Source organism: Lytechinus variegatus, chromosome 8 (genome assembly GCF_018143015.1).
Source record: "Lytechinus variegatus isolate NC3 chromosome 8, Lvar_3.0, whole genome shotgun sequence".
Lineage (NCBI taxonomy): Eukaryota > Metazoa > Echinodermata > Echinoidea > Temnopleuroida > Toxopneustidae > Lytechinus > Lytechinus variegatus.
The window spans coordinates 40,079,624-40,102,416 of NC_054747.1; the positions used below are offsets into that span (position 1 = coordinate 40,079,624).

The 22,793-nt window shown below is 38.0% G+C and overlaps 1 protein-coding gene across 2 annotated transcripts in view; it reads right to left on the minus strand.

Annotated features, from left to right (window-relative positions):
* The window catches only part of LOC121420493 (sortilin-related receptor-like), a 99,375-nt gene extending 98,207 nt beyond the window's left edge, over positions 1-1,168 (minus strand). For both annotated transcript variants that reach the window (XM_041615150.1, XM_041615149.1), the window contains exon 1: positions 903-1,168. In XM_041615150.1, coding sequence (XP_041471084.1) covers positions 903-1,157 — 255 coding nt within the window. In that variant the 5' untranslated portion in view covers positions 1,158-1,168. The remainder of the gene's footprint in view (positions 1-902) is intronic.
* Positions 1,169-22,793: the final 21,625 nt, after the last annotated feature.

Below are 22,793 nucleotides of genomic sequence, written 5' to 3' on the forward strand. Positions count from 1 at the left end.
ATTTCAAACAAATGCAAATTTTTATATTTTACATCAAAAGACCATTCCAAATAAAAAAAAAAAGCTTCCAGAAAAGGAAATTTCATGGATCTTTGTTTTCTATATCTTATTACCAGTATTTTCTTTATAAAGGTTGATAAAAGTTTTACATGATGTAGTTTATAAAAAACAAGCTTCCAAGCAAAAAGAATATGATCTATAATAGATTTCTATTCTTTGAATATCATTCATTCACATCTTTGCTTGACTGGAAATGTATAATCTTAAAATCTAAAAATTAGAGGACAGCTCAAAAAACTGTATCTCAAAGAATTCCAGTTGTAACTTTATTATCTTGTCTTCATGCTCATAACCTACGTTTAACTGCATTCCCAGTCCTCAAAATTTCAATGCTCATACATGTACTTGGAGAAAATAATTCATATATGTAGGTGATAGACCCCATTTGTTTTGCTTGTCCATCATGCATCATTACTGAGTCTATCTCTCTACTCTTTAGCTGTAGACTCTCATGTCATAAAACCAAAGGCCGATACTAGTGAGATTTAACAATTACTGCATAGATACCGAATGACGATTGTCATTATTGCTATTGATTTATTTTTCATTAAGCATTCATTTATAGGCTTTAATTTTTTATTTGTTATTTTACAATCATGACATTGACAATTCAACAATTTTTAAAGAGTCAGTTATCCTCAGGCTCAATCTGGCCATTATTTCTGGACTGCATATCGCCAAATAAGCATGTACATGTACATGAAGATAACTTAAGTCATAAGCTTCATGAACTAAAGATGAGGAAGTCAAACAAGTTTGTATTTCCACTAGGCATTGCGTAAATAAACAGGTGACAATGGATGACATAACACACACACCGCAGCGGTGCAGCCAATACAAACCTTCGTGACTTGAATACCATGTCCCGAGGACTCGTCGGCTGAGCTCTCCGCTTGTCTCGCCGTCCGCGACCGCGAAGAAGACGCTGCATTTTCAGAGGGGACACTCCGCCTTATCCTTTTTATTCCATCATTGATTTCTTGGTGAGGAAAATTTAGAGTTTTTGACCTCGATCCTGGTCTGAAAGAATGCACTGAAACACTTATGAGTGATAATATATGCACCAGAAAAAGGATTCGTAAAAATCCGGTCGCCATGTTTCTGGATGATCTCTTTCAAGCGGTGACGTCATCGTTGTTTATAAATAATTTGGAGCGATATCGCGAGGTCCCGCGAAATGGTTTTGGAAGAAATCATTGATATCAAAAATTATTTTTCATCAAGTTTTTATTTTTAACAAAGAGCTTCAAATATCATATTTCTTTTATTGAGATGTTAGAATGTATGTGAGCACGTTAACATTCCAAAGATTGGATTTACATACTGCAGTCTGTGAAAGAAAATCCCGATATATATGACGGGAGCTCAAACATGTACCAGTATGAGAATGATTAAGGGACACACCCCCTAAACTCCTGGCCTAAACTTCTCTCTCTCTCTTTTCTCCTCCTTTCCGTTACCGATTAAAGACGTTTTGCAGTCCCCGTCCTATAGTGTAACAAGTATCTCGAGGTCTTTTCCAGCGCTATCCAATTTATTCTAAACACCATGAAGGCATGAATCGCAATTACCCCCCCCCCCCCCCTACTGATCCATGCAACCCGGGGAGCGTTTCACCAATATTTTCCCGGGATATTTTCATCCGACAAGTTGTCAGATCTGACATCTTTCCATGATTTTGATTGGCTGAGAGGCACTGTTCCTGTGGTAACTGTCGCATAAAATGGGACTTGTCGGATAAAACGTCCGACAAGTCCTTTCATGAAACGCCCCCCCCCCCCCCGGAATGCGATCCCGGGACCCGGGATGCGATCGCCAATTAACTTGCATTCGGAGTATAAGATGTAGAGATGTCTGGGTGGCATGTATCCCCCCCCCCCCTCCAAAAAAAAGGCCGGGTTTCATGGCAATGCATGGAAAAGGGGAAAAAGGAAAGTATAAGGGAATGGGAAATAGTGAAATAATATAGGCCTACTATTACATTCTTTAAATACTGTGTCAAAAATTTATCCAAAAAATTATGCTAAAAATTGTCAAAATATTTGCTCGCTCGACGGTTAATCCCTTCATCGTCAACATCCCACCACCCCCTCAGATCTTATTGGCTCACTCTGAAAGTCTCTGCCCCCCCCACCTGTATACGCCCCCACAACCATCGTCTCCTATTTGGTCTGCCTTTATGATGTGCTTCATTTCCCATTTTCTTCAATTATTTTAATGGCGAAGATACACTGAATTTATCCCCTCGTGTTGATCAGATCAGAGAGCTTAGTTTCAGCGCTTCGCGCAGTTATAATCTACACCCAGGGGGCCACTTACATTGACGAGTGGATACCATGCGCGACCCCACAAAACACGTAAAAAGGGTGTCAAAAACACAAAAATAATGAAAAAAGGGTATTTACTGCTAGGAAAGTTTACGTGTTTAGGGTCCAGTTTGCAGGGATGATAAAACAAAATTAAAATGTTTCGTAAAGGATGTCCTTTTTGCTCCAACACTACGCGCTTTCGACATGGTCACACCGCCCGAGCGTTGTTGGAGCGGTCGTGGAACGGAGAGAAAAAAATCATCACCGCTCGCTACCGTTCACCATTTCCGATTTCGATTGTTTTGGGGGGTTTTTTTGTTTTTTTTATGTTTTCGATTTTTTCCCCAATTTTGTTAGCGAAATTCGGCCCTCTTTCCCTACCGCTCCACGACCGCTCCAACAACGCTCGGGCGGTGTGACCATGCCTTTAGAGTCCGATTTGCACGAGGTGTGGAAGTACTAATCAAACCAAATGATGTGTAAAGGTAACGACCGAAGGACCCGTGACATAACAATAAAATATTCCTGTACTTGTTTAGGGGTTCATTTCAGGGAATACTTTGCAAGAGTAAAAATCGTTTTGTTCCCAATATTTGTTAAGGGAAGGGTTTCACACGCCAATACTTGTTAAGGGGTGCATTTTCAGAATTTGGAAAATACGTGTTTAGGGTGCTTTTCGAGACCCCATGGTCGCGCATGGTGTCCACTCGTAAACGGAAGTGCCCCCCCCCCCGGGATTTACATCATGAACGAAAAATAGACATAAAAGAGCAGTAAAGCCTATATGCTACATCTAAAGATGGGAGCAGTTTTGTAATGAGGCAAAATATCGAGGCAAACAACTGACGTAGGTCTATGTAGATACGGTTTCTTAATGGTAACGAGTGAGCAAAGCGAGAAAGCAAAAATATTGACCTTTTTAAAAAATGAAAATCTAGCTCTGTGAGAGCATGGACCTATTGTGTTTTTTTTTTTCTTTCTTTCAATCTTTATTGATAAAAATAAATCACAGTACAAATCAAACAAATCAACAAGATATTTACATGAAACAGAGCAGCACTCACATCCTTGTCAAGACAGATACATAAAACAAATCAGATATCAAATCTCCACTTTTAAAATGTACAGGTAATTTACCATTTTCCTTCGCCAAAACATATTCAATATCCTCAATACCTTTGATACGAGCTTTGAATTCCACAATATTTGGGGTTTTGTTATCAAATTTACAAAAGTGAACATAGTATTTGAAAGCAAGGAAAATGAATGTTAGAAAATAAATTATTGTCACCTTGAAATACCAAAAATCTTTACAAAGGGGAAAGGATAATATTCGAATGTTGTTTTTGGTTTATTATAGATAAAAAAATCGTCCCATACAATGTTAACCACCGGACAATCACAAAATATATGTAGGGGAAGGCGGGGTAAGTTGAGCATAGGGGCAAGTTGAGCCACCAGCCCCAGTCCAATAATGAATGAGTCAGACATTGTGGTGGTGTCATGTATTGATGACCCATAGCTGCTATAACCCCTAACCCCACCATATTGTTTTCAACTTTGAAACAAAAAGTAGTTTTTTAGAGGGAAAAATATGAATTTCAGCCAAAAAAGTAAAAAAGAGTGTGAAATAGATAAGTGCTTTATAAACACACACGTCTTTGAATATAATAAAGACATGATAACAACATTGTTAGTCCAGGTATGGATCTTCATTCTTGTCATAGTCTTTTATATGATGGATGCATTATAAATGTGTGGATACAAAATTATCGCACTAAGTTCGGACTGGGGTAAGTTGAGCCAAACAGCATGGGGCAAGTTGAGCCATGGTAATTCATATGGTAATGTATCTTAAAAAACAAACCATAAAAATCGATTGAAATGCTGGCTGAAAGGAGCAAATTTACATGACTGCTCTTTTCCTTTTAAAGGATGTTAGTATTTATAGAGAATTAGCAAGTGAAAAGACTTTAAACAAAAAATTGACATGCTGGTTCTCCCCTCATACATTTTGTACATAGTTTTTGTGGCTCAACTTACCCCAGAAGGTGGCTCAAACTTACCCCATATATGGGGCAAGTTGAGCCATTTGACATCGTTTTTTTCAAAGGTCACGATGACTTTCAGTGTGGGGATAGAAATTTATATATAGGTGGAAAGGATGTCCATTATCAGCCCTTTTGTTTATCATCGCTGCCGAATTTTTAGCAATTGGTATAAGAGAAAACAAAAAGATTAAACCTATTGAAATTACAGAACATGACGTTCAACTTAAACTCTTACAATATGCTGACGATACTCTGTTTTTTGTTCAAGATGAAAAATCGTTAAGAAAAATATTAAATGAATTAAAAACCTTTGGTAGAATAGCAGGACCAAAGATTAATAAAGAAAAAACAGCATTGATATGGTTAGGAGATACAAGTAAGAAATACGATATTAAAAAATACAATTTATCTTGGACTGTAAAACCTGTAAAATACTTATATCATTATATTCATTCTGATAATGACAAATCGCTAAACTTAGAGTGGGAAGAAAAATTAACTAAATTGAAAAAGACTCTTGAAAGCTGGTCAAAACGAAACTTAACTATTTTTGGTCGGGTAACTATTCTTAAATGTTTAGCACTGAGTCAAATAATACATTTGAGCATTGTTGACTCCATTCCAACGAAATTCCTGAAAATGTTAAATAATATAGTGTATAGATTCATTTGGAACAGAAAAGTAGAAAAAATTAAAAGATGTACTTTAACAGAAAATTATATAAATGGTGGAATAAAAATAACTGATGTTTACCATCAAATGTTAAGCTTTCGGTTAAAATGGTTAGGAAGGTTTTTGAATGACAAAACAGAAATATGGAAAAAAATGTGTTCATATTGGTTTGACCTCCTAGGAGGTATCTCGTTCCTTTTAAATTGTAATTTCAATATTAAAACACTAAAATTATAAACGAAAGGAAAATACCAACTTTTTACAAAGAAATATTGGAGGCCTGGGAAATTTTTAGAACTGTTACCACATTGAAAGATGTGTGTATGTCTAACCCTAACTGTAATGATATTCGAAATCAAATACTTTGGCATAATAAACATATAATATTTGATAACCAGTCTTTATTTTATAAAGACTGGTATAGAAGTGGTATAGTTTACTTAACAGATATTATTGGGAGAAATGGTTACATACCAATGGAAAACATTCAGAGAAAGATCGATATAAAAAGAAGTAAAAATACTGTTATTTTCGACTATACAAAATTAAAAAAGGCAATACCAGCAATTTGGATAAAAAGTTTGAGCGATAATAGTGGCATCATGGTTTTATTGCTCCCCAGGTAATGATTGGAAAAAGTTTGAAATGCATCAGTGATCTGAGTAGTAATACTATATATAACCTGTTTCCCTCAAAAAATACTTTCACCAATAAATGCTGTTTACATTGGGAGAACAAACTTGATATTAATGTAAATTGGGCAAATGTATTTAAAAATAATCTTATTCAAGTTAGAGAAAATAAATTACGAGAGTTCAATCTTAAGTTATTATATAATCTCTTACCAGTAAGAAGTAACCTGTTCAAATGGAATTTCGCAACAGATGATTTGTGTCCAACATGCAAGGTTAAAGAAGATATTATACATGCTTTTATTGACTGTGAAGTAAATAAATCCTTTTTCAAATATATCAAAATTATTTTGCGAGAAGTTTACAATGTAAAAGTAGAAGTAAACATCAAGCAGTTACTTAAAGTTGAAAGTGATAGTAAAACAAATACCTTTGTAACTATTGCATTTTGGTCAATATATAAAGTTATTTTGGATAGAAACAAATCAGGAATCGAAAAAAGAAATTTTGTTTTGAAACATGTATTTATAAAAGAAATTAAAAAACGGATAGAAATGTACAACATTGCTAGTAAAAAGACCAAAAAAGAGATGAACTGCCCAAGAGCTTGTTAAGATTCATGTAAGAAAACCTATGTAACGTAGATATGACTTTGTAATTATTATAATAATACTTATATTTTTCATGATTTATGATTGTGTAACCTTTGATTTGAATGTGACTTATTGTGTAAACCCTGATTTTGATGTTAATAAATCCTCTAATAGAGGCAAAAAAAAAATATATAGGTGGAAAATATTTCAGAAGAATTAAATTTCAAGGCAAGGTACTTATTTCGACAAGATTATTAATCATATCAATTCTAACATGCAAAAAGCAAAAACTGTCACAACTTACCCCGGCTTCCCCTACAATTGTTTCAGCATGGACCTATTGTAATAGGTCCATGGTAAGAGTATCCCTGCAGAGAACGATGGTTCAGCGGCAATTGGTGTCGTTTTCATCTTCTTTGTTATAGCGCCATCTATGGGGGACAACCTTACAGTGACAAACTCTTTCGCAGAAATAAAAGTCAAGAGGAAAGAAAAATTTGCACAAAAGGTCACATTCTACGTCATTCATTATTCAACCATTAAGCCAGTGTACACTGTTTTAAAACACTTCTCTGTCGTTCAATTTATTGGGCGAAAAATGTTAAACATTTAGGAACAAGAACTTTCAAAGGAAATGGGAGACCTACATGGCTGATAGGATAATAATAAGAACTACTTAACTTTTATTCGAAACAAAGTAATACAAAGATCCATACCCAATCCATACAAATGTTACAATCCTGTAAACGATGCTATGTAAATTTTCCATGTAATCACAATACTGCAAATGGCAGACGTATGATGTAATATTTTTGTTATTAATTGTCACTTAGTGAGCTAGTGGGCATAAAAATCTTGACTGTATTAGTATTCTTTTTAGTTGTACAAACGTTTTTAATTTACGATTGAATTTCATTGATCAAAGATATACTTTAATTAACAAGCTTTGCTTTCCAAAGGGTTCCCCTTTTTCCATTCCTGTATATTACATTTTTGTGCTTTGTTTTACATTGTATTTTTGGTTGAATTTTGGAATGAAAAAGAATAAATGCAATTAATCAGACGTACACAACTCAAAACCTCTATAGATAGCGTATTGTGGTTTAATGTCAAAATGGAATTTTTTTGTTGATTTGGAACCAAGAAAATGTTTTGAATATGATTATGATTGTCAGCATTATCATTATAGTTTTTATTACCGGTACTAATAATACCGGTAGTGTTATTTTTAGAAGTAGAAATATCATTATTGTTATTATTATTATCATCATCATTATCACCATCGTCATCAAAATTGTAATCATCATCGCCTCATGATCATTTCTCATACTTAAGTAAATTCCGATAAGTCTGACTTTAACCCCCCCCCCCTCTCTCTCTCTCTCTCTCTCTCTCTCCTCTTCCTCTCTTTCCAGCCCCGTAGCCAGGGTTTTCAATTAGGTTTTTGATCCCTTGTCTGACAATGATAAGTAAAAATCTATCAATTGAAAAAATCTGCTGTAAAAGCTGTTTTAAATTTCGTCCCCGAGAAAAAAATATATTTTCCTACCATATTTTTTTGTTTAATCCTTTGGGTAATGGGGGCATTCGATCAGACTGTCCCCCCCCCCCCTTGCTACGGGCTTGTTTTCTTTTTACAGAAATGGATTCCCACATTTACAGATAAGGGTCATAACATAGAGGTGATTGCATGGAGCCGGGTATAAGTAACCTCTCCCCCACTGCTCAATCACCAGTACTTTGTCTTGGCTGAATTAGAGAAGCATTAACTTTATTGTAGGTCGGCATTACCAATTACTAACGAGACAGACATCAACGAGAACAAACTAGAGACAATCCCCCCCCCCCCATCCATGGATCGGAACGCGAGGAAAGTGATACTCATAACCATGGCAACCGCGATCGATCTCCCGCTCATCACGGGCTTCGAGAAGACATGTAATGAAGGTTTTGACGTAGGTAATGACGTCACACCACCAGCATCTCGCGTTGGTTGGTGAGCAGGCATCCCGTAGAAAGTTGGTATACGGACATAAAGGGGGGATGGGAGCGAGAGTGAGAGGACATCTTGATTGGGATGGACGCCCTAGATTTGGCAGAGAAACTCGTCGATGGTACTGATGGTCCCCTCTTCTCCACCCCCCCCCCCATCCTATCACCGACTCTCCTTGCTTAGTAGCTTCCTGGAAGGTATTCTACCGAATTCTAGTCCATATTATACAACCCCTATATCTCCTTACACACTTCCAGTTCCAGCCCCCCTCCAATCCCAATCCCTAGTCTTCCCCGCCCCTCATCACTCCCATTCACTGCTTCTATAGCTCTCTCATTCTTTCACCATTTTCCTCTCCATAGATAGGCCCATGCATCTCCATCCCCTCTCCCACATGGTCTGTTTAAAAGGGGGAAATTGTGTTTTATTTAAGGAAATTTGTAAGGTTCCATACACCACAAACCAATGTCCTGTAATTTTACATTATACAGTGCGTATCAAAAAAAAGTTTACACTTAGAAAAAATCCTGTAAAATTATATATTTGTAATATTCCGACGATTTTTCCACATTTTAGCATTGGTACAGATCCATTTAAGCAAATGACGATATAACTGTCGAAAAATATTTCCGCTTGAGTGAGCACCACTTACTTTTGAAAAGTTGGTAAAAAATGATTTGCGCAGAACTTTGAATTAGTTATGCGAATAAAAGTAGACCTTAATCATGAAGAACACGTGGAAATTAGCAAGTAAAATTAATATGAAGATATCTTTTACCTTTTTAAACTTGTTTCCTTGCCCAAAACACTTCGAAGAGTGCATTGCGCCCCATCCCACTCCCCCACACACCGAGTCCATCGTGACGATATTTGCTTTACACTGAGCTGTCATTTACATGAAATGGCTTAGGCTTGAATTTCATTTTGTTAATCATTGCCAAGCTTGGGAAAAGTGTGGAGAAACAAGTATTAAATGAAAATGAAATATAAATCAACTTTAAATGATAAAAACTTAGTGAAAAATGCTGGAGATGTCTGATATAAACTTTTGTTCAGATTCAGTTATGTCCTCAGATCCACCTGGCACAAAAAGGGTAAAGGTTGTGCTTGACTAAGTGTTAAAATCTCAAATTTGGGCGGCAAAATTGTTACAAAATGCTTGAATGTATCCATTTAATTTCAATTGGCTAAAAGTGCTCTGGAAATTTATGAGAAATGCTTCGCAGGGTAAATTTGATTTAGCCCTTTCCCCTTGACACAGCGTGAAAACAAGCATTTCTGCGCAAACAGATTTCTGCGAGCTTTACAAAAATGGACAGTGCTCACTCAAGTGTAACATTCTGTCAAAACTTTTACCTTCATTGGATAGATGAGACCCAAACCCATAATTATATGTGAAAAAATTACCCACATGTTGTATATTTTTCAATTCCCAGGGCTTTTCAAAGTGTAAACTTTTTTTTGATACGCACTGTATAATACAAGATTAGGCAATCTGGTAAGATTACAGGTGGGTGTCATAAAGCTGTTCTTAAGTTAAGAGCGACTTTAAGAACGACTGGTGATGCTTTCTTGTGGTAAATGACATACAACCAAAATGTTCATTGGCGATTGTTTACGCGTAAGAAATGATCACCAGTCGTTCTTAAAGTCACTCTTAACTTAAGAACAGCTTTATGAAACACCCACCAGGTGTTCTCGAGACTCTGTTGCAGGAACTTCTTTTATTTTAAGGATAAATTTTCTAATAAATAGTGCTGATACCATAAATTTATGTGGGCATTTTGGCTCGCACAATTAGCTCGCTTGCAAATCACTGCAAGTGGAACAAACGGATCTTTTTTTTGTCGAAAAATATAACTTTCATTCAACATAATAGAGGAATACAATGATCACATAACTGCCAAATTTTGCATACTGTATATGCCAATAAGGATTGAATGTCCAAATTACACTGTCATAATATTATAAAAGAACAAGTGATGCTAAAATATATCAGGATATATATTATTTTGTTACTATTTTCGGTCATCTCGCTCGCTAAAATCATTACCTCCGAAACCATGCTCTGTAATTAAAATTTGTTTCCTCTCCTTGCTTTCTAGATTAGTCTTTTTTGTTTGAGTCATATTGTTAATAATGACTTATGTGAGAGAGTGCAGCAAACCAGTGAGAATGGATGCTTTCTGTTTGTGACAGACGTTTATAGTTCCATATACACTGTGGCTGTAAGAAATATTTAGATTACTTAATTATCATTTCGAATAGAATTATAATAATAATAATAATAATAATAATAATAATAATAATAATAATAAAGGTATATTTACCCAGGGTAGCCACTTCAGTTCCGAAAACTGTTCTCCCAGCGGGCCCTGCTATTATTACCCGGCTAAGCTAGGCTACCTTCTCGGTGCACACAGCTTTTTTTGAGGAATTCCTGCCGGTACCCATTTACCTCACCTGGGTCGAGTACAGCACAATGTGGATAAATTTCTTGCTGAAGGAAATTACGCCATGGCTGGGATTCGAACCCACGACCCTCTGTTTCAAAGTCTGAAGACTAATCCACTGGGCCACAACGCTCCAATTATGTAACATTGTGTGCAAAAATAACATTTTCTAACAGTCACATATTATTTTGATCAATAATCTGGATAAACCTGCAGCTTAAAAATAAAGTTTGATTGTTTTGGAAAGCAACCACGATTCATGATTGGTCGATGATGATTAACGTCACTTTAGAAAAGTTACTTTAAAGGACAAGTCCACCCCAACAAAAACTTGATTTGAATAAAAAGAGAAAAATTCAACAAGCATAACACTGAAAATTTCATCAAAATCGGATGTAAAATAAAATAAGAAAGTTATGGCAATGATTTTAAGTTTCGCTTATTTTCAACAAAATAGTTATATGAACGAGCCAGTTACATCCAAATGAGAGAGTTGATGACATCACTCACTATTTCTTTTGTATTTTATTATTAGAAATATGAAATATTTTTATTTTCTCATCATTGTCATGTGAAATGAAGTTTCATTCCTCCCTGAACACGTGTGGAATTCCATTATTTTAACATTTTGTGCTTCAGGCAAGGAGGTCCTAATCGTCAAAGTCGTAAAAATTGAAATATTGTATAATTCAAACAATAAAAAACAAAAGAAATAGTGAGTGAGTGACATCATCGACTCTCTCATTTGGATGTAACTGGCTCGTTCATATAACTATTTTGTTGAAAATAAGCGAAACTTTGAAATGTCATAACTTTCTTATTTTACATCCGATTTTGATGAAATTTTCAGCATTGTGCTTGTCTGATTTTTCTCTATTGATTCAAATCAACATTTTTCTGAGGTGGACTTGACCTTTAAACAGGGGCCGCGGAACGGTTTTCAAAGTGTGTGTGGGGGGTGGTCTGACCATGCTAAAAATCACAATCATAATGGTCATTTTTACGTTTTTGTACACGGTTTTGGAAAAACGTGGGGCAGCCCCCCGGCTCCGCAACCTTGTAAAAATTGGAACTGCTGAAGAATGATCAATTGGGATAGAAATTTCCAAATTAGGGCAGACACGAGCACAATAAATTGAAGAAAAAACATCGAGAAAGTACTTTATAAAGAACATCTTTCTCTGATCTTTCATCATTATCACCATATTCATCCTCATCACCACCATTAAAAATCATCATCATCATCTTCATCATCATCATCATCTTCATCATCATCATCATCATGACCATCATCATCATCATCATCTTCATCATCATCATTATCATCATCACCATATTCATCCTCATCACCACCACCATCATCACCATTACCACCACCACCACCATCATCATCTTCATCATCATCATCATCATCATCATCATCATCATCATCATCATCATCATCATCATCATCATCATCATCATCATCATCTTCATCATCATCATCATCATCATCATCATCATCATCATCATCATGACCATCATCTTCACCATCATCATCATCATCTTCACCATCACCACCACCACCACCACCACCACCACTATCATTATCGCCACTGTATGCTCCCCATCTTAACAGAATAATGATGCGACAACAATATTTTTAAAGCACTGTTGTCGCATCAAACAGTGATACTTTCCTTTGCCCTTTTAGTCTCTGATACTCTTCCTTCCTATTCATGTTGGGTGAAAAGCGAGATAAAAAGAAAGTCGATTAATCCATCTTGTTAACAGGACGGACCGAAAAGCATTGGCAAGGGATTACTCGTCGGAAGTGCTATTTCTGAGAAATGAAAAAAAAAAGGTTAGGTTATTGGCTTCTGATGGAATCGCAAGATGCAAATTTGATCGGGTAACACGGATTCATTTTTCTCCCCTTTTTTTCTAAATGTAAACGCAAAATAACAAACAGTGAGGGAAAACTGATGTTGTTGCCTCGGCCTTACGCAAACTTTTTTCTACAAACGCCCTCTTTTGTTGTACGACTTACATTTTGTGCTCATGCAACTAAAACTCTAAAAATTATCTCCCGGTCTAAAACCCCGTCTAAAACTCATAGTTTAGACCTGAAAATTTGTATTGCTTAATTTGACCCGAATGATTTAGTTGCTTTATTAACTAGTGTACCGGGGAGGGGGGGCAGAGTGCCTCCAAAGGGCCTAGAGGAGGTTCATGTCGACGTTTTGTGTAACTCTCATTTGTTTACTTGTAAAATAAATTGATAAAGATGTTTGCCGAAGCCCAATTGTCCTTTCTTGTAAAATTTGTCTAGTGCTTCTCCGCTTCGACATTTAGTTGACCTCCCAGAAAGGCATCCTACCTTCATTTAATGCAACACCCCCTCACTTCCCAGACACACCGCCATGGGCGGAAATCCCAGGGGGGGGGGACACGTCGCCGACACAATATCAAAAGCCCCCCCCCCCGCTATTTGTGGTCTTTTATGATGGTAAGAAATACTTCATTCAAAATCGAAATAAAACATGTATTTTAGGACGAGATGGGATGATCACTTTTTTTTTGCTTGTCAAATTTTCCAGCCCCTTGTCCCCCCTACCTTTTGGGAGAGATTTCCGCCCTTGCACACCAGGCCGGACACCAGCATGTCCCCACCCCCCATTCCTCTTCCCATCACTTTCTCCAGGGCCTCCTCCTCTCTCTATCTTAACTGTCTTTCACTCTTTCTCCCTCCATAGGCTCATTCCCCTTCCCCCTCTCTCCAGGCTCTCTTATTAATGCCTCTCCAACTCTCTCCATCATTCTATAGTGATCCCCTGGTTACCCCTCCGGGTGTACCCCTCTCCCATTATCAATGCACCTCCTCTTGTACATTCCTCATCTCATCTCCATGCACTCTCTCCTCCCGCTCTCCAAGTAACCGCTTTTTAGCTCTCACCCCCTATCTCTCCAACAGTGGCAGTAATTAAGAGGGGGGGGGGGGCTCTGTGGGGGCAAAAGAAAATATTTTTGGGGCACAGGCTCACTTACTAGAACTTTTCGATCAGTTCTTAATTTGATTTATTTTTAATATTTATTTATTTATTCATTTTTTTGGGGGGTGCCCCGATGCCCCCCTTTGCCCCGCCACTGCTCTCGATCAATCTCCTCATAGCCCCCTGCAGGCTTCCTGTCCGTTGCGTGCTCTCTCTCTCTATTCTCTCGGTCGCTCACGTCCAGTCTCTCTCCACTAATGAGGCCAGTCATATTAAAGTTTAGGCCTCATTACCGATCTTGCATGGTTTCACCCATTTACATTCTGAGCAAAAAAATATGTCTTTACTTTGAAAGACAGAAAAAAATCAATAAACAAACCAAAAGTCATATTTTGTAATCAATGAAGGAGATCTAGGCCTATGGGTTTGGATATGCATACGGGCGGCATAACACGACACATCATTTTCGTTCTATTATTTATACATCAGCTGGATTTATAGCCCCTTATATTTCTCAGTGGCTTTTTCTTGGTTTATTTCAATGTTATTGAGAGTCGGGGGTGTGACCCGACCCCCCCCATCTCTGCGCCCGGGCCCCGCCCCATTAGCCTCGTAATGTTTGCTCCCTATAGTATTACTGCACCTATCCCGGGCACCTATAGTTCTTGACGATTTGAGTTCAACGGGGGGGGGGGTGGTCTGGAATAGAAACCTTACATTTTCATCCCGCATTATTTCATTCCGTCCTTTCCTCATACGAAAAGAAGAAGTCATTTCGAAGAAGAAAAACTCAATTGAAAAATCTTATCGATATTCTATCGCGATCTCAGTTCGATAGCAGCACAGTACTGAGGAAAATATGGCGTCCAGCCGTCAGCCGCAGACCAGCGGCGGTCATGGAATATCAAATGCTTCCAGACCAAGAGGACAAATACGTGTTGGACAATACGAAATCGAGAAAGCCATTGGAAAAGGAAATTTTGCTGTTGTCAAATTAGCAACTCACGTACCAACGAGAACAAAGGTAAAAATCCACATTATTTCTAACGTTGTCGTCTCTGACTTTTGCTGCTGTGTGATGTGGTGTGCAGATGTTTTGTGTTGTCATACCCGGTGCATGCTGCACGCAATTCGTAAGGGCAATTCGTAAACTCGAACTTCGAAGCACGGGTAGTTTTGCCATTGCGTGTTGCATGCACATGATGCAGCATTGTTTGTGGTGTGTTTGTTGAGTGTTGTTGCCCATGACTGCCTGTTTTGGCCATAATTGTTGGGCACGGCCCTATGAGATATGATCATGATAGTCAGAGAGAAATTATTTTTATTTGACCCATGAAAAAAAATCTCTGATGCACTGATGCATGAAATTTATTTTAATTTAGATATGAGAGTCAAAAGGGGCCTAAGCTTTCGATCCTAGCAGAATCTTCGTCGGAGGCAAAATTTAGATATGAATGTGATTTGTGGGCATTGGTGTTTCACTAGCATGACTAGGGCCTAATTTCATTTTCCGTGCTGATAGTGTGATAGGCGAGCGAGCCAACCGATTTAAGGTTGGATAGTATAACGTAACGGTAGTCTCATGCCTGGTTGGTATGGTTGGAACTACCCCTTATCGACCACCTAATCTTCTAAGCATCGTATCTGCGAAAATATTCATCAATTTTACCCAGTTTTCGTCTCATTTGTGCAGAAAATTAAGCAGATCAGATTCCCATGTTTCGCACGGCGACTCCGATTCGATCCGCGTATATATCGACGAACAACGAATACGACGATTTTACATTTGCTCATTTGCACCCATCTTTTGAAACCGACCACCCGCGATACACTAAGTTTACGGCCGATTCTTGTCGCGATGGCGAAGAATTTTAACTCTTCCAAATCAGTTCTATGATGTCAACATGCTAAATGATCGTCTCACTACTTCCATTGCGAGCTCCGGTACATGATTCGACGATTGACGACGGAAATTTGTTCTAAAGCCGTTTCCTATCGGATTTCTTGGTTTTTCAGCGGGGTTTGGGTCTGGTCAATACAATTTTGATTAATTCTACTCAATTTATACTTTTTGTTGCTTCCTTTTTTCTCGTAAAATCGATTTTTACCGTTTCTATGGACACTGCGCCTACTCTCCCGCGCGTATCGTTTGTAATACGCAATAATTTTAACGCGCGCAAGGTGGTCGGTTTCAAAAGAGGTGGTCGATATGTGGTAGTCTCACCATACTTGCATGCATTGTGGTGCCCACATTGCCCCGCATTGATGCGTGCCAGTGCGGGACACTACACGACATGTTTGCGCATTGTTTGTAGGCCCTACATAGTCATAGACCATAGCCATAGGCATAGTTTGTGTATAGTTCGCGCCACTCATCCAATGAACAAGATTATGATATAACCTTGTTCTCAGTTATATCTCCATGTGTGGCAAAATAAGGGTGGCAATGTTTGGCTTATTTTCTCTTTTTCTTTGAGACAAATGCTTGATTTTTTTACACTAGCAGTTTCCATTACACCTATTCTTCATACATCTTGGTTCTTAAGTAAATTTGATTCTTTAAATTATTTTTTTCTGAATTAAAAATAGAGATCAAAAATGAAAATTTTCTTGCTATATTACTTTCCTCCAATAGAGGGCGTACACAAAAATATGCCCCAAAATCAAGTTTTTGAGCGCTCTGGTGAATACAAAAACTATTCCCAAGTTACTATTGAAAAATAAATTGCAACTGTATGAAAATTATTAATTTTGGTCACAAAAGTGATATTTTAATGATTTTTTAAAGTGTGTGCTCTGTACAACATTGGCATACCATAGTCCTACCTGTAGATTCCCCACAGGCAGGATAGTTGCAGTGAACAAGTGGTTCGTGCATAGTTAAAGAGTAAAGAGCAACTTATGACCGGTGATCCTTTCTTACGTGCTAGATAATCACCAATCACCATTACTGGTAAATGGCGAATATTATTTAGAAAAAGAAAGGACCACCAGGCACCAGTCATTCTAAGTCACTCTTACATGTATACAGCTCTAATACTCTTAGAAGAGTGACTCTAAAGTCACTCTTATACAATGCCCCCCCCCTGATGGAGCTAGTGGAGGGGGGGATCCATAAATGACTGTGTGATATTCAAGGATGAGTTAGCTGAAATTGCCATCCACTTACATGTAGTTACACGTATGTTTGTGTGTAGATAATTTTTTCAAATTCAGATTAACTTTATTCACATCCATGAATACATACAAAATAACCTCCCCCTAAAAAAAAACCCACAATCATTACAAAAACAAACAAGAAAAGAAAAAAAATTATGCTTGTTAAACCCAGGATTAACAAAAACAATAGCCTAGATCTAGATTTAAATTTGGGGGCGATCTTTGGCTGTGATAAGGGCACAGCTCGAGGGTGACGGGCGATTGCCCCAATTGGCTCGGCTTACTAGTTACATTTATTTAGATCTTGAAGAACGCTGTACATGTAGTTCTTGAATATTCATCAAGTAAGTACATTTACATGTACAAGTTTAAGGCATTTTTATAATATCCCTGCCTGCTTCCATTAAAAACATTTTTTTAAATACAGCAGGCTTCTATCCATGCTAGATCTTGCAGATTATAAATCAGCTTGTGTGAAGTGTACTGTACACCTACATGTACATGTATAGGTGTTATAGGCTTATATTGCTGGGTTTGTTTACTTGAATCATATTTACGAATGCAGAAATTCTTGGACTATCATAATCACACTTTTAATTAATTTTGAATTTTTAGATTTGTTTAAAGTTAAATTGAACTAAAAATGCTCCTGTTATCTGTTGAGGCCCTGTAATACTGGACAGAAACCATTTTGTATCTGGGCTGTACATGTATGGAATCACATGATCATCCATGTATCAGGGACAAATTAAATGCGTCCAGCAGTCTGCGGTACATGTATGTCATGAGAATGAGATGGGCAGCCCAAGGGACGCACAGGGGCATAGAGGCCATTCTCATTATGCTTTCTAAATCTAGTTTAATGGAAGCCGATTCAGGAAACCAGATTGGAAGATCGCTTTGCTAGTATTCCCGCTTGATCTCCTGATAGTGGGTGTCAAAATCACATCACGTAAAGCGCTCTTGTTGCTATGGAAACGCTCTCAGTAGGGTGACACGTTTCGAAACCACAGCATGGTCATTCTACACCTGTTGTGTGGAGTAGCGCGCTTCCTGAAGAACGGTTGTGTCCTCACTTACGGTAAAACCAGTTTAACAAGGCAAAGCGATCTTGAAAACTACATCGCGAGGTGGTTTTCCAAACTGGTTTAGAAGATTGCTTCCAAGACCGCTTCGACCGTTCTCACTACACGTTCAAGTATTTTCCACTAAACTAGTTTCCAGTAAACTAGTTTTAGGAGCATAGTGAGAACGGCCTCATAGTTTCTGAAGACGAAGATGACATGCCTCAGTGCCAAGACCGTGCCCTTTAGGACACCCTTCTATCACCTGAAGCAGGGCATTGATTTCAGTAGCATGCTCACACAGTGTATGTTACTCTAATGACATTTGTGTGCATTTCTTGGCTACCCTGTTTGGTAGTGATCCCTGTCTTGGAGAGAGTAGTCTGCTTCTCCATACACATGATGATTTATTTCTTGAAAAATTTACGTTTAGTTTATAATGCGCATAGTAACAACGTACATGTACAGGTAATTGCCGCTGTTCCTACAGTTAAAAGAACATTCTTATTTTGGGGAAAGGTAAGAGTTTTTCATATACATGTATGCAAATCCTGCAATGAATCATTGCCAATATCAATAAACAAAAAAGAGGTTTAGAGGAGATGGTTGATTTGCACCCATTGTTTGTAGTCTTGATGTATCAGACACATCGCCTACATTTTTTTTTGAAAGGTAGCATTAAGCAGTCTCTAGGGACAGTGATTTTCCGTTTCAAAAAATTGCCTTTTCCGTTTCAGAAAATCTCAAATTCCGTTTCAGCACGTCAGAAAACGGAAATTCCGTTTCCCCATAGACTTTGTACACACGGAAAAATGACAATTCCGTTTCCACATTGAATAGCAAAATTACACGTACACTCGCACTAGTCCAACTTTGTATCTGCTACTGTACCAACAACACAATAGAATCCGTTCTAATCGGATCTATGCGGGTGTAAATAATATTTTTACAAAGACATTTAGCATGCATACATCCTCACCTCTCATATCATTAGCATTATTTCACGGTGAAATGATTTTTCATCGATAATTTGGGGGGTTTTTGACATCGTTATCATCAGTCAACGGTTTTTGCCGATCCGCCATCTTGGATTTTAAGACCACGATATCGTGCTGTTACATCTTCAAACGTAGAGGGCAGCAACACACGACCGTTCATAGTACTTTTATAGTTGGAACGATCTTTGGTACAGTGCAGTGAAGCCCAACACGGCCGGCAGGCCGGGTATGTACGGGCGTGGGGTACTGTACAATCGAGTGTGCTGATGTCGGGTGCAGTCATGATTTGTGAATTGTCATGATTGTAGCGAAGTGAGATCGTGTTTTCTGGGGTTTTGTGGCCATTTAATATTCTCATTTTGTTGTGATTTTGGAGTAATTTCTGTTGCTATTCTGTGTATTGATTTGCCACTTTCCGTTTCAAAAAGCATTTTCCGTGAATTCCGTCCGTTTTCCGCGATCGCGGAAAATCACTGTCCCTAAGTCTCCCCTTCATTATACATGTAGGCTGCCCTAGCCCCCCCCCTTCCAACCCATTTGCAATGAGACCTTGCATGTAGTCTGTAGGCACAGATCCTGATTGAAATAAAATCAGCAAAAGTGGGTCTTTCCGCAAGACTAGCACAAGACTTGCTCTTTCAGTTTCTGAGCTAGAGGGACCTACTGTGCCCAAGTCATTGTAGGGCTGTAGGCTGTGCATTCAGACCAGTGGCGTACCTAGGATTTTCCACAGGGGGGGGGGGGCAAATTTGTCTGCCCAAAAATTTGACAAGCAAAAAAAAAAAGAAAAAGGTCTTGAACCACAAATATAGTGTTTTCTACCAGAAAAAGAATTGACAAGCAAAAAGAAAGAAAGAAAAAACAACTTCTCATCGGGGGGGGGGGGCAGGTATAGGTGCATGGGTTGTGACTTGTCAGGGGGGCCAGTTCCCCCCCCCCCCCGTAGGTACGCTAGTGATTCAGACCCTGAAACTCGAGTGAAGGTTTTGCACAGCAGACTAATCAGACCCCACCTGTCATGTATCCCTGAGTCTGTGACATATAGACTATTGCTGTTCTGAATCATCCATTGTTATTTCAATACGTCAACACATGGCACATTGTGCATTAATAAAAACATGGGACATTGTCTCCCTGAACATGGACAGGTCTTTGACCTGTACATAATGACATACATGTACATGTACATGCCCAGTATACCCAGTTGTTGTGTGTCCAGACGATCAATTTTAGAAAGTCATTTGGAAAAAATACAAGCGAAGTTTCATCAATTTTTAGTACAAATTGTTAGAAAATATTATGGAGAACAAAATAAAAGATTAGAACTATGGTATTCATACATCTAAAGACAAAAAAGACCTGACCCCCCATCCTAATAGTACTACATGTACAGTAGAATTATCACTTCAGTGTTCTGCCAGACACTGCACAACATGATACAGTAGTATCTTGTTTTGTATAAATTATATGTACAGTATGTATTAAAATATGTATGGTCAGTCCCCCCTCCCAGTTTTGACCCAGAGCCCTCCCCCACTTTAAAAACTGTTGTCGCAACTGATTTGTACAATGCATCTTTTTTTTTTTGGGGGGGGGGGGGGGGTGATGAGAATCACTTCCTTTTTTTTAGTTCTACATTTAAAAAAAAATTGTACACATTATTAGGCCAAGTAAAAAAAGAAAGTACATACACAGTAGTTGATTGTTCTTGCTCTCGTCTGTTTTGGCCGCTGCATGAAAATTTTTGCTATTTACTATTTTCAAAAATTAGCAAAAATATTATTCCTGCATCACTTTTCTTGATGTTTACTATTTTCATTGCTGCTAAAAAGCGAACCCCCCCCAAAAAAAACAGGTTGGTATAAAGCGATTTGCTCTCACCTGCTCTAGGATCACTCTCGCAAAGTTCTGCCTAAAACCATTGCCAAGTCCAATATTGCCGTACATGTAGCTGGGATAAAGAAATAAAAATCTTTTTTTTTCATTGGTAATTTTGAAGATACGATCCTAAATTGGTTAGAAAATAAAGTTTGCAAACTCTGAAAAAATCATAGATTTCTTCATTTATCATGCATTTTGGGGGACCCCTCTTCCTGAATCTGAACTAATCCTTCTCATACTTAAGAAATATGGCGCAGATAACGGAAATTTTACTTAGCCTAAGGAGGCGCGATAGCTTGTCACTGGGTCAGTAGAGCGGGGGTTTTGGATTCTGGTGACTCAGGTTCGATTCCCACTTGGTGCGGCAGTGCCCGTTGGTAAGGCAATGATCCTCCTTACCAGGTCCCTCAGAGAGGACGTTACGCCGTTGGTCCTCTGGTTGCTTGCTTACATGTACATACAAGTATTGAATGCTTTGCAGTCGGGTAAAACCATTTACCATGTCCATTATGATGTCCATCATGTGCATGTACATGTATTGAAATTGCGGCTCGTTTTCACCCACCCCAACAAATCTTTAAAGTGGAAGTTATTGTCCATTCTGGTACTACAGTGTAATATTTTGTCATCCACTGTTCCTTAGCATCTCACTTTTTTGTTGTTGCTACACTGTACATTGTGTATGCTGCTGCACTTGGCTTCCAACCAGTATGTTACCCATGCCAAATAAACACTGACAATGCACCCATGTTTTCCCCTCGGTGCCCTTGTTATGAACTGAAAATCTACCAAACACAATGGACTTGCAGTCGTTTGTCTGATATTAATGTCAAAACAGGCATATTGTCGATCATAACACCTGGGAATGTACTGCAGACTTTGTAATGAGGGAGCCAACGAATCCAGGAAAGCCGAGGTCCCTCCGTCGCAGTCTGCCATGCGTGTTCATGCTTTGTAAATCTTGGCCCACTCCTGAATATTTTGCATGTACATGCTTTAATGGCATCACTGTACAGAGACATATTGTACAGGTACATTTGTTTTATTTATTGGTTTATTCCATTTACATGTACATGTACATTTTCAACATACAAATAGAAAAAAAAAATACAATACAAATCAATTAAATAACAACATGAACAAAAATAATGAGTTTTAATAGCAAATTGGTGATACATGTATATCAAAACAAACAAAATACAATAAACTCATCATTTTCTCAAGTAAAGAATTTATAGTGAAAGTTTGAATAATTGAATGTACATGTACATGTACAAAGGCCTATGCTTAAAAAATTCTATATGAAAAAGGAGACCAGCTAAGAAGCTACTTGTATGTGTTTAAGAAAATAAGTGACTTGTATTTTCTGATTTTTGGAGCTGAGAAGTTAAGATAATTTGGCATGGGACATGTAGCCATTAATAATAATAATGATTAAACTTACAATGTATATCGCGCCATAACTTAGATGATGAGTAAACAAATGATTGTTAGGATCAGATTTAGCTCTATTTTGATTTGATTTGATATGAATTACTGAATATAGAAAAATGAAATGATCAAGACATACAAGATTTGTATGTACATGTAGCCTTCAGTGCATATGTTTGGATACTGATCTGATGTAAAAGCCCCGGGGAGGGGGGTCATTCAGCTTTATCAGCTATATTGCTGTACACATACAGCTCGAGATCTGATTAATGAATATGCAAATAGTGAAACGTTCCCGATCTATAGGAATACTCATGAATATTCATGATCTTGAGCTGCAATCCCCGTGCATGCACAATTTTCGATTGCGATGTTTTGGAATCGGCAGTGAATTACATATGTAGAGGTGTTGTGGATCAGTGGATAAGTCTCCGGACTTTGAACCACAAGGTCCGGGATTCAAATCCCGCCGAATCAATCGCGTCCCTTGGCAAGGCATTTATCTACATTTGCCACTATCCACCC